The sequence below is a fragment of the Anomaloglossus baeobatrachus genome, chromosome 3 (genome assembly GCF_048569485.1).
Source record: "Anomaloglossus baeobatrachus isolate aAnoBae1 chromosome 3, aAnoBae1.hap1, whole genome shotgun sequence".
NCBI classification, from domain to species: Eukaryota; Metazoa; Chordata; class Amphibia; order Anura; family Aromobatidae; genus Anomaloglossus; species Anomaloglossus baeobatrachus.
In genome coordinates, this window is record NC_134355.1 from 231,998,842 (window position 1) to 232,011,466 (window position 12,625).

The 12,625-nt window shown below is 40.5% G+C and overlaps 1 protein-coding gene across 2 annotated transcripts; it reads left to right on the top strand.

The window, feature by feature from the left end:
* The first annotated feature begins 835 nt into the window (after window positions 1-835).
* LOC142296318 (actin, alpha cardiac muscle 2) lies at window positions 836-12,097 on the top strand. Of its 2 annotated transcripts, none has more exons than XM_075339758.1 (7): window positions 836-941; window positions 6,489-6,629; window positions 6,925-7,249; window positions 10,163-10,324; window positions 10,936-11,127; window positions 11,227-11,408; window positions 11,702-12,097. In XM_075339758.1, exons 2-7 carry the CDS (start codon window positions 6,501-6,503, stop codon window positions 11,843-11,845), a joined length of 1,134 nt encoding a protein of 377 aa, XP_075195873.1. In that variant the 5' UTR covers window positions 836-941; window positions 6,489-6,500; the 3' UTR covers window positions 11,846-12,097. The 2 variants fall into 2 exon arrangements, with proteins under 2 accessions (XP_075195873.1, XP_075195874.1); XM_075339759.1 differs by having other exon boundaries at window positions 848-941; window positions 6,493-6,629.
* The last annotated feature ends 528 nt before the right edge of the window (window positions 12,098-12,625 follow it).

The window sequence follows — 12,625 nt, forward strand, 5'->3', positions numbered from 1 at the left end:
TGGGCGGCACGGTGGCTCAGTGGTTAGCACTGCAGTCTTGCAGCACTGGGGTCCTAGGTTCAAATCCCACCAAGGACAACATCTGCAAGGAGTTTGTATGTTCTCCCCATGTTTGCGTGGGTTTCCTCTGGGGTCTCCGGTTTCCTCCCACACTCCAAAAAAAATATACTCATAGAGAACCTAGATTGTGAGCCCTGATGGGGACAGTGTTGCCACTATATGTAAAGCGCTGTGGAATTAACAACGCTATATAAATGAATAAATATTATTTCCGCTGTTTTCAGTCATGTTTGCCCCCACAGACTTCATCTTGGTGATTTCAGTGTGTTTCCGCTTTCAGTCATGTTTGCCCCCACAGACTACATGTTTTTGGTTTCAGTGTGTTTCTGCAGTTTTCAGTAATTTTTGCCCTGGTCTGAACCCTGCATCCAAACACCGGTATGAGGTAATTGTTTGCAGTTTTCCCTGCTTGGTGCTGTCTATGATTCTACTGGTCACCTACACAGTTGTCCCCCCTAAATCTTTGTCTGAGCCTCCCACCCTGTTGTGCTGGTGAAGGGGGATTATCAGGTCATGCTTTACATGCCATGTGTCAGCCTCTTCCTCCGCTCTTCCAGCCGTGGATCTGGCAGCAGGCAAGGGCACTCCATAGTTCCCAAGTGAATCCCTTTTACGGCTCCAGCCTCCCTTTACCTGGTGCCTGGCCAGACTGGCCATGTATGGGCACTCAGCGACCAGTCTGGAAGCCCAAGGGGGGCAAGGTCGTTGCCCAGAAGCCTAATATGGCTAGACACAAGGGGAAAGATCACGGAGTGGAAGGCTGGGCTGAGTGCAGTGCATGGGTTATATATAAATATGCTTTTAGACTGCCCGCAGCCTGAGAGAGCTGAGAGCTGCCATAGCGCATCCCCTGCACTGCCTGAGACAGACCGGAGCCTGAGGTGAGCTGGAATGCGCGGCTGAGCCGCTAGGGGGAGGGAGTGGTACGGGCGCCCGTCGTCGTGTACCTGAGGTAATGCTCGGGAAAAGGAGAAGTCAGTTACTGAGAAACAGATGAAGAAACAAGGAAAACAAATAAAATTCTTCATGAGATATAGGGAATATAATTATTACTGCACTGATACAATAAATAGTAACTGCGGGCTAAAGAAAACTTGCTGTTTCAGTCCAGGTAATGGATTGAATAAATACCTCACTGTAGAGGACTGGAGGGACGAGACTCTGATAATCTTGTCCAGTGCGTGTAGTCCCATATAAGCGCTCATTATTACAAATTCTAGTTAGTCTGGGGCAGATAAGTAATTACAATATGAGGAAACTGAAGTGATCAGCCCTGATAGATTCTACTGAACCCAGGCTGTCATGTGTAGCAATTTTACATTTTTCTTAGAATGAAATTTGTCTTTTTTAAAGGATAGTAAAATAGAATATAGCTAGCATACTGCTTGGCAATATTTTATTATTTGTAGAATTGTTTTTTATTTATAAATGCTCAAGAACATATATGGAACATACAGCAGCAGGTTGCTATATGGTTAAGGTAGTGTAATGTCATCTTAAGTGTCTGCAATGAAAAATGTTCTGCTATCTGAGCAGTCTTATTAGGCTTTTCTAAGGGCTCATGCACACGTTGCGTACTGACATGCATTTACGCTGCGTATTGGACTGCAGCGTAAATGCATGCGTCCTGCGTTCCCTGCACAATCTATGAAGATTGTGCATGAGACGTGCGCACGTTGCTTTTATGAACACAGCGATTTGGGTGCTAAAATTTTGACCCAAATCCGTGCGTTCATAAAATGAGCATGTCAATTATTTCTGCGTTCTGGATGCAGCTCCCACTCTGTCTATGGTGGTGGCAGCATCCCGAGCGCATGAAATCAGCTTTTTTTTAACAAAAATACTGCATTCATTCTGCAGCGATTTGAAGCACACGTGCTGTCAAATCGCTGCAGAATATTATGCAATTACGTGCGCATGAGCCCTAAATGACATTTTTAATACATTTCTTACAACATTTTTGTGGCCTCTTTTCAAGCTTTTGTTTCCTTATGAGGCTACATGTGCACTCTGCAGTTTTGTTGTCACAACAAAACATCTCCTTTGAGACATCAAAACTGCACCAAAAACTGCACCTAGTCCCATAAATGTATAAAAACAAACAGAAAAAAACTGCTTGTAATTGTAATGATGCAGTTTTGGTGCGTTTTAGACCATACATTTTTTTAGTAGAAGCAAAAACACAAGAAGATAGAACATGCTGCAGTTTATGTCAGAAGTTTGTGACAAATAAACTGCAGAGAGAAAAACTACAAAGTATGTATAGCAAATCTAAATTCTCACAGACTTTACTAGGAAGTCAAAAGTGGGGCCTTTCTGATATCAAAACCATACCAGAAAATGCGTCAAAAATTGCAGCATGCGCATGTAGCCTAAAGAAGCCTGTGGCAAAAATGCATGAAAAGAATAGCACACCAACAGCATGAGAGGTGTATGTGTGTGTATATATATATATATATATATATATATATATGTGTGTGTGTGTGTGTGTGTGTGTGTGTGTGTGTGTGTGTGTGTGTGTGTGTGTGCAAAAATGCACCAAAACTGTGAAAAATAACCACAGTTAACATCAGCCCACTAGTAAAAATGGCACTAAGATCAAATTCAGACAAGCATATATGATTCCAAGTACAGAGTGATGCAGGGTCTGCACAGAACTGACCTAAGAGGCTGTAAAGTTTGGGTGTTTCACACAAGTCTGAATTTACTATAAAACGTGTGTGTGATACTACCCTAGAAACTGTACTGTACTTTTCAATGTGATCTTACTTTTGCTTACACCCTGTGAGTCCATCCTGGCAACCATTTTTGAAAAACAAATTTAATTTTGTAAATAGAGACTATAAATGAATTCAACTTAAAGACTACTATATAAGATGACCTTTAAAATTCACATTTATATTACTAACTATTCATATATACTGACTCAGAACAACCCTACAGTATATAAAAATATCAGTGGAGAATAACCAGTGTAACATGAGGCTTTTGACTAAGAATAACTTGGTCCGCTGCTTTTACCTTATTCATACGGTAGTTACCTGAGCCTTACAGAAATATAGAATTTTAAAAATTTTTAATTAGGGTATGTGCCCACGATCAAGACTCGCTGCATCCTGGATGTAGCGGGTCCTGACCTTCAGGGCCGCGAGTCTCCTCCGCAGGAGAACTTAGGAGACCGCAGCTACTTGTACCCACGATCAGGGTTCAGTGCACTGTGGTCTTTCGCTTGTGTTCTCCCTATGGAGGACGCATGTGAATCCGCAGCAAACAATTGACATGCTGCGGTCTGGAAAGCTGCATCTCAGGTCAGTGTTTGCTGCAGAAAAAAACAAGCACAGTGGGCACGGGATTTCTAGAAATCCCATCCACTATGCTTGTACTGTACAATGCAGCGTTTTCGACGCAGCGAAAACACGCTACATCCAAAACGCTGCAAACACTGATCGGTACGCTCACACTTGCATTTGACTTGGATGAGTGCAATGCTAGGAAAAAAATGTTATTCAATGTAGCAGTGCGATCTGCGATTTGTTGTCTCAGCTGTATTCCGCCTTAGGAAAAAAATCACAGCAAATCTATGGGTACGGGAAAAAAGTGGCATCTGGTTTTTTTTACAGATAAATTACCATTCTGTAGCATAGGACACTATAAATTGTCTTGTAAATGATTATAAATGAATAATAGCTGCTGAGAAAAAAAACTGATTGTGTATGGACAGCAGAAGAATCTCAGACGGAAGTGAGAAGAATTGTTCAACTTTTCTAGATAACATTGGAACCATTTTTTATGCTCTATTGTGAGCGTACTCTAAGGCGGGCTTTGCACGTTGCGACATCGCAAGCCGATGCTGCGATGTCGCACGCGATATTCCCCGCCCCCGTCGCAGCAGCGATATCTTGTGATTCCTGGTGTAGCGAACATTATCGCTACGCCAGCTTCACATGCACTCACCTGTCCTGCGACGTCGCTCTGGCCGGCGTCCCGCCTCCTTCCTAAGGGGGCGAGTCATACACCTTCACAGCGACGTCACACGGCAGGCGGCCAATCAAAGCGGAGGGGTGGAGATGAGCAGGATGTAAACATCCCGCTCACCTTCTTCCTTCCGTATAGCCGCCGGCGGCAGGTAAGGTGATGTTCCTCGCTCCTGCGGCTTCACACACAGCGATGTGTGCTGCCGCAGGAACGAGGAACAACATCGTACCTGTCGCGGCAGCGTAATTTTGAAAAAGTCGGAGCCTACACCGATGATACGATAACGACGCTTTTGCACTCGTTAATCGTATCATCTAGGATTTACACACTACGATGTCGAAAGTGATGCCGGATGTGCGTCACTTTCGATTTGACCCCACCGACATCGCACGTGCGATGTTGCAACGTGCAAAGCCGCCCTAAGGGTTTTTGTGCATGTTCAATATTTGCAGAAGAAAAATCTAATGTAAATCTGCTACAAAGACTGATGTGTTGACAGATTTTTTTCTTACATGTTTTTGATGCGTTTTTTGACTTTTTTTTCCTATGCATTTTTGTTGCTTTTTTCCCCCCATTCATTAGTATGAGTGAACCTGCTGCAGATATGAAAATATAAGTAATGTGACAGAGACTTCGGGCATCTCATTCACTTTGCTGGGGCTATGTAATCCTTTTGGTTTTGAGACAAAAAGAACAGAAAAAAAAAACGTGACAAAAACTCAACATTTGCCAACATCCTAACTGCAAAAATAAGTTATTGGTGCAAGGAGAACCGTAGGGAGAATTCATCAAGACTGGTATATTGTATATGCCAGTCTTATTCAGAGGCTGGGTGGAAGTATGATGTGAAAAATGTATTAAGAGAAGCACGTTGTTTCTGGCTACCCATGCACCAAAGTGCAATATCTACTCCTTTCATGGGCTAATGTACAGTACCTCTTTGGGTACCCACTTCTTTTTTAGCCAGGCATGCTCCTTAATCCACCTGAAAATCACTAAATAAATGCTTAAAAAAGTCAACATATGCACTGCAATGTAAGAATGACTTGCTGTGGATATGTTCAGTTGTTTGAGCTTCATTTCCACAGACACAAAGGGCTAAAGAAGTGATCTGACCATTCCTCAGATGACTTCCGCTCAGAAGCTGCTTGCTAATTTATTAAATAAAAGTTTAAAATACGTACATAAAGGACCAAAAAGATGAGATGTGGTGTCTTGAAGCATCTTCCTCCCGAAAACAACGCTGACTTTCCACATGTCTAAAAGTTGGTGTAAATTCTGGTGCCAGGCTGTTCCCCTCCCCCCTCTACGCGCTTGTATTAAAGGGAACCAAACATCAGGATTTTCATGTATAAGGTGCAGCCAGTGCAGTACTGGCACTATCAGGCACATTGTGTACATACCATTAGGGTGCAGCTCGGGTGTTTAGGCAGAAAAATCCAACTTTATAAAGTTTGAAAATTCGTACACTTTTTGATTGACGTGTGCACCTCTCTCCTAATGTCCGGGCGTGTTATGCACTTGTATCCCCGCCCCCCGCCGCCTGTTCTGGTTGTTTGCAAATTTCTCTCTTCAGAAACATGGCGCTGGAGTTGGCACCTGCGCATAGCGCTTATCTCCGGCGCCATGTTTCTGAAGCCCGCAAAAATACTTATTTTGCAGGAGAGGGCGGCGCATGCGCCCTCGGTTCTTCAGATCCCGTTGTGACCGCGGGAGCGCACGTGGTCACAACAGGACTGCAGAACAGCTGATGGGATGACGCGATTACCTCCTCCTCCAAACATACCTGCGGGACAGTGAGAAGAATCCTGCTGACGGCTTTTTCCTGTGGCGTCCCAGTGTCCTAGGCAGCTGCTGTGCTGGCACGGTGTCGTAGCTGCAGGTAATCGCGCCATGTTTCTGAAGAGAGAAATTTGCAAACAACCAGAGAGAGGGAAGAACAGGCGGCGGGGGGCAGGGATACAGGTGCATAACACGCCCGGACATTAGGAGAGAGGTGCACACGTCAATCAAAAAGTGCACGAATTTTCAAACTTTATAAAGTTGAATTTCACTGCCTAAACACCCGAGCTGCACCCTAATGGTATGTACACAATGTGCCTGATAGTGCCAGTACTGCACTGGCTGCACCTCATACATGAAAATCCTGATGTTTGGTTCCCTTTAAGCTCTAGCCACTTTTCAAAAAAGTCAAGGAAGGCATAAAAATAACAATAAAAACTCAAAATGTGTTGCCCCATATATTTTGTCTTTTACAACCCAGTTTTCTGGCATAACCCGTTTTACAGTTTAAGGAATTCCCCTGTCCATAGTTCTAAAAACTGGCTGATTATTATTATTATGAATATCATAAATTGATGTTTATAATTCGAACATGTTTAGTGTATTGTTATTACATGAAATTTGAATGTAGTCTTTTAAAGTAATGGTATATTTTATGTGACCTTTTTAAGAAAGCTGCCATCATGTGTGACGATGAAGAGACTACCGCACTTGTGTGTGACAATGGCTCCGGGCTTGTGAAAGCTGGATTTGCTGGAGACGATGCCCCCAGAGCAGTATTTCCATCTATTGTTGGTCGCCCCCGTCACCAGGTATACATATATATACTTGACAGGAAATTTACTTTTATACTTTCATATATTATTTTTTATATTATGTAGTAATACAGTTATGTAAATCTAGTTTGTATAATATACTTACCAAGTTATTCACTACATTGTATTCTTATCAGTTATACAATTACCTCATTTTACTGTTGTACCAAAAATAAATATTGTCTTTATCATCACCAATTAAATAAGGAATAGTTGTAATGTCCTTCAGAGATTATCTCTCACACTTTCCACATAAGCTATATTCAGTGCTTTTTACATTTGTGCTTTTCAGGGTGTTATGGTTGGTATGGGTCAAAAAGATTCTTATGTAGGTGATGAGGCCCAGAGCAAGAGAGGTATCCTCACTCTGAAGTATCCAATTGAACATGGCATCATTACTAACTGGGATGACATGGAGAAGATCTGGCATCACACCTTCTACAATGAGTTGCGTGTAGCCCCAGAGGAGCATCCTACCCTGCTCACTGAGGCTCCATTGAACCCCAAAGCCAACCGTGAGAAGATGACCCAAATTATGTTTGAGACCTTCAATGTCCCAGCTATGTATGTTGCAATCCAGGCAGTGTTGTCCCTGTATGCCTCTGGCCGTACCACTGGTAAGAGTCCATCCACTAAAAGTTTAATTGATAAAATAATCAAAACTAATTGTCTTACTTTGGTTACATTCGCACATAGTGGCCATGCTGCAGCGTTAAACGATATCAGCCCTGTGCCACTGCAGTGTTTCCACTGTTTCACTGGGTAATGACTTAATCTTGCATGCTTACAGTTTCTTTACCTGCAAAACCACACAGCTATTACAATCAGCCTTTTGGGCTCTTAGGTGAAACAGCTGTTTCCCTTCAAGATTAAGGAAAAGTAGGATATAGATGTTCAGGTAGACCGTGCTGCTCTGAAAGAGGAGTAGTGCCACGTGTAGTAATACTTCAAGTAGCTTTTATTTACACATTTCTCAAAACTGAACTACTGTACATATGATTTTGAGAAAGGTTTCAGTACGAACCTGAAACGTGTGAATAAAAGCTAATTGAAGTATTACCACATGTGGAACTACTCCGCTTTCACAGCAGTGCGGTCCACCAGAACGTCTGTCTACTACAATTTCCTAAATCTACATGCAAATGAAGATCTTTTCTCTGCAGACTTGACTGCAGCAGCTGAATAATCTATGTTCATGTATTGGAGTTGTATCATAGTTCATAGTATCATAGTTTTTAAGGTTGAAGGGAGACTCTAAGTCCATCTAGTTCAACCCGTAGCCTAACATGTTGATCTAGAGGAAGGCAAAAAAAACCCCAATGTGGCAAACAAGTTCCAATGGGGAAAAAATTTCCTTCCTGACTCCACATCCGGCAATCAGACTAGTCCCCTGGATCAATACCCTGTCATAAAATCTAATATACATAACTGGTAATATTAAATTTTTCAAGAAAGGCGTCCAGGCTCTGCTTAAATGTTAGTAGTGAATCACTCATTACAACATCATGCGGCAGAGAGTTCCATAGTCTCACTGCTCGTACAGTAAAGAATCCTCGTCTGTGATTATGATTAAACCTTCTTTCCTCAAGACGTAGCGGACGCCCCCGTGTTCCAGTCACAGGCCTAGGTGTAAAAAGATCTTTGGAAAGGTCTCTGTACTGTCCCCTCATATATTTATACATTGTGATTAGATCCCCCCTAAGCCTTCGTTTTTCCAAACTAAATAACCCCAAGTTTAATAACCTGTCTTGGTATTGCAGCCCACCCATTCCTCTAATAATCTTGGTCACTCTTCTCTGCACCCTCTCCAGTTCAGCTATGTCCTTCTTATATATCGGTGACCAGAATTGTACACAGTATTCTAAGTGCGGTCGCACTAGTGACTTGTACAGAGGTAGAACTATATTTTTTTCATGAACACTTATACCTCTTTTAATACATCCCATTATTTTATTAGCCCTGGCAGCAGTTGCCTGACACTGTCCACTAAAGTGAAGTTTAAAATCCACCCATACACCCAAGTCTTTTTCTGTGTCTGTTTTACCCAGTGTTCTACAATTAAGTACATAATCATAAATGTTATTTCCTCTACCCAAGTGCATGACCTTACATTTATCTACATTAAACTTCAATTGCCACTTCTCAGCCCAATCCTCCAATTTACATAAATCTCCCTGTAATCTAAACTTATCCTCCTCTGTATTGATTACCCTGCAGAGTTTAGTATCATCTGCAAATATTGAAATTCTACTCCGCATGCCCCCAACAAGGTCATTTATAAATATGTTGAAAAGAAGCGGGCCCAATACTGACCCCTGTGGTACCCCACTATGAACTGAGACCCAGTCCGAGTACGTACCATTAATAACCACCCTTTGTTTCCTATCACTGAGCCAGTTTTTAACCCAGTTACACATATTTTCCCCTATCCCCATTATTCTCATTTTATGTACCAACCTTTTGTGTGGCACCGTATCAAAAGCTTGTTCAACGTATCAAAAGTTGTGATATACACAAACCAATCAGATCAGCAACCCTTTACCCCCCAATTGCAATTTTAAAATAAAATATTACCCTACACACGCTTGTCTCCTCTTATTTTCCCTCAAGATTATAAGTGATTGTGTAGGGAAACAGTGGAAACACCACATCATCACATGGCTGCTGTGGTTTAAAGCTGCAGCATAACCGTTGCATGTGAACGCAGCCTTACGGTTAAAAACAAACATACAAGTGCATCTCAATAAATTAGAATATCATCAAAAAGTAAATGTATTTTAGCTATTCAATACAAATGGGAAACGCATATATTATATAGAGTCATTACAAACAGAGTGATCTATTTCAAGTGTTTATTTTTGTTAATGTTGATGATTATGGCTTACAGCCAATGAAACACACCTTTTCCTTCCACTCAACTTTCCATTAATATGCTTGGTTACAGCACTCTGTGAAAAGCCAGCTTCTTTAGCAAAGACCTCTTGTGGCTTTCCCTCCTTGTGGAGTGTGTTAATGACTGCCTTCTGGACACCTGTCAACTCAGCAGTCTTTCCCATGATTGTGTAGCCTACTGATCTGGATTAAAGGACCATTTTAAATACTTAGGAAGCCTTTGCAGATGTTTTGTTTTAATTATTCGAATTTTCTGAGATAATGACTTTTGGGTTTTCATTGGCTGTAAGCCATAATTATCAACATTAACAGAAATAAACACTTGAAATAGATCACTCTGTGTGTAATGACTCTATGTAGTATATGAATTTCCCTATTTGTATTGAATTACTGAAATAAAATAACTTTTTGATGATATTCTAATTTATTGAGATATACTTGTATATGTATATTTCATACAGTGTTTGGGTTGAGTGCCATGATTTTTAACCCATGTGCGTCTCTTTCTCGTAAGACTGCATTGGGTGGGGCTTCCATGTGACTGTTTTAATTATTCTTGCTCAAAGTACAATATTTAGTACAGTGTGAAGAGAGACTGTATTATGGGCTGGACCCTTTTAATGTTATTTTGCTTGCAGGTATTGTGCTGGACTCTGGTGATGGTGTAACACACAATGTCCCAATTTATGAAGGTTATGCCTTGCCACACGCAATAATGCGTCTTGACTTGGCTGGTCGTGACTTGACTGACTACCTTATGAAGATCCTCACAGAGCGTGGTTACTCCTTTGTCACTACTGGTAAGCATTAGTGGAGCAATCCTTTCCACCAAACTGACGTGTGTTACTTAAATGGGATGTCTCATAAAGGCACACTCTGTCTATATGCCCTATAAGGGCATATGAATGTCATAGAGTAGCGTCCTCAACCTAGAACTCCTTCTATTAACCAAAACGGAGGGCTACTCTATAGGAGTAACTCCTCCTTTTTAGACTCAAGCCATCTTTCTATTATCAGAACAAGGTAGACATAGATGATTTTGCTGAAGGAAGCTATCTGCTGAGAATGGCAAGAGCTGGTCTTAAACCAATCAATTGACTGCACTATGGGCCATATTTTGAAAGGGATTGTCTTCTATGAGACAATACCTTTATGTTAAATGTAAACACAGTATATGAGATATTATCTAGACACTATGAAATAATCTTGTGTTGTCAAATAATGCCCACAGAACATCATCTGACCTAATAATTCTGTTGATTCTGTTTTAGGACCCCCATAAGCAGACTTTTTTTGTATTATATTTTGTAACTGTATTGCAGTGCTCAGTATAATATTCCATTAGGATTTGTTTGTATGTACACAATATTTGCCGGTTTTATTTTACTAAATTCAATATTGCCCACAACAGCTGAACGTGAAATTGTCCGTGATATCAAGGAAAAGTTGTGTTATGTAGCTCTTGACTTTGAAAATGAGATGGCCACAGCTGCCTCCTCCTCATCTCTGGAGAAGAGCTATGAATTGCCTGATGGACAGGTCATCACAATTGGCAATGAACGTTTCCGCTGCCCAGAGACTCTCTTCCAGCCATCCTTTATTGGTATGTATTTTGCTTTGCTTATTCTTTATTTTGACACATTACTTCCAGACAAACATCAAAACAAAACACAGACTAACTTTTACATTATGAACATTCTAGGTATGGAGTCTGCTGGTATTCATGAGACAACCTACAACAGCATCATGAAATGCGATATTGACATCAGGAAGGACTTGTATGCCAACAATGTCATGTCTGGTGGTACCACCATGTACCCAGGTATTGCTGACCGTATGCAGAAAGAGATAACTGCTCTGGCTCCCAGCACTATGAAAATCAAGGTAATGTTTATATATATAGTACATACATATTAAATGTAATATGCAATTTATGCATACTTTTTAATCTTATATTTAGTTATTTAGTCTCTTCTGTGAGTAAAAAAAGTGAGTTCATCCACTTTTACATACAGTATGTCTTAGTATTTAAAATGTTCTAATAATTTTAAGACCTTCAAGGAAGCTATTTCTTGATTATATCCCTCACATAGTACACTTGTAGTTTTCATAAATTAAAGTGAATGATTTGTATGCCCTGAGTGCAAAAGTCCTAATGAATTTATTATGTCTTACAGATAATTGCTCCACCTGAGCGTAAATACTCTGTTTGGATTGGGGGTTCCATCTTGGCTTCTCTGTCCACCTTCCAGCAGATGTGGATCACAAAACAGGAGTATGATGAAGCTGGTCCATCCATTGTTCATCGCAAATGCTTCTAAACTTGTTTACTTGATCCTTGTTATAATCTGCTGTCTCAGGTTGACAATATTCTTTGCTCATGGCTGCAGATAGTGGCCTAACAGCCATATTACTATACAAGTTCCTCATATTTCCTCATACTTATTGTGACTCAATAGTATGTAAAGTGTACATAAATTGTAATTTATTTTAAAATGTTTTGTAACTTCAAAAACATTGAACTAATGGAAGCAAAGAGAACTATCAAGAAACAATAAATGAGTCATGGCCCACCTGAGGTTTTTTTATTTAACATTTGTTATTTAAGAAATAGCTAACTAATTTTACATTTAATTGTATATTAAGGATATGCATATGTAAACTATACTGTGAATATTAAGCTCCATCTGACAGACCTAACATTTAACTTGGTATTCCCATCTCCAAGATCCTATCCCAATATGTAGTAATAATAATAATAATAATAATAATAATAGCAAATGCCTCCAAGTAGAAATGTAGTATAGTTGTCCTGATATAGCCATGTCTCTTATTTCATGTGCAGGATACTGCAGCTTAGGTATCCATGGTTACAGCCACTCATATAGTGACAGTTGTTCATGATTGTAACCATGGATACCTAAGCTGCAATGCCCTGCACATGAGGTAAGAGACATGGCTATATCAGGGGAATTATACTACATTTCTGATTGGAGGTATTTGCTAATATTATTATTATTAGTATTATTATTATTATTATTACACCTGTTACATATTGGGATAGAAAATTGGAGATTGATTACCCCATTACGTCAATGAAA

Coding starts and splice junctions, on each gene's coding strand:
- LOC142296318 (XM_075339758.1), top strand. CDS start 6,501: ATGTGTGACGATGAAGAGACTACCGCACTTGTGTGTGACAATGGCTCC. Junction 11,128..11,226: donor CTTCCAGCCATCCTTTATTG/GTATGTATTTTG, acceptor TGAACATTCTAG/GTATGGAGTCTGCTGGTATT. Junction 11,409..11,701: donor CCAGCACTATGAAAATCAAG/GTAATGTTTATA, acceptor TATGTCTTACAG/ATAATTGCTCCACCTGAGCG.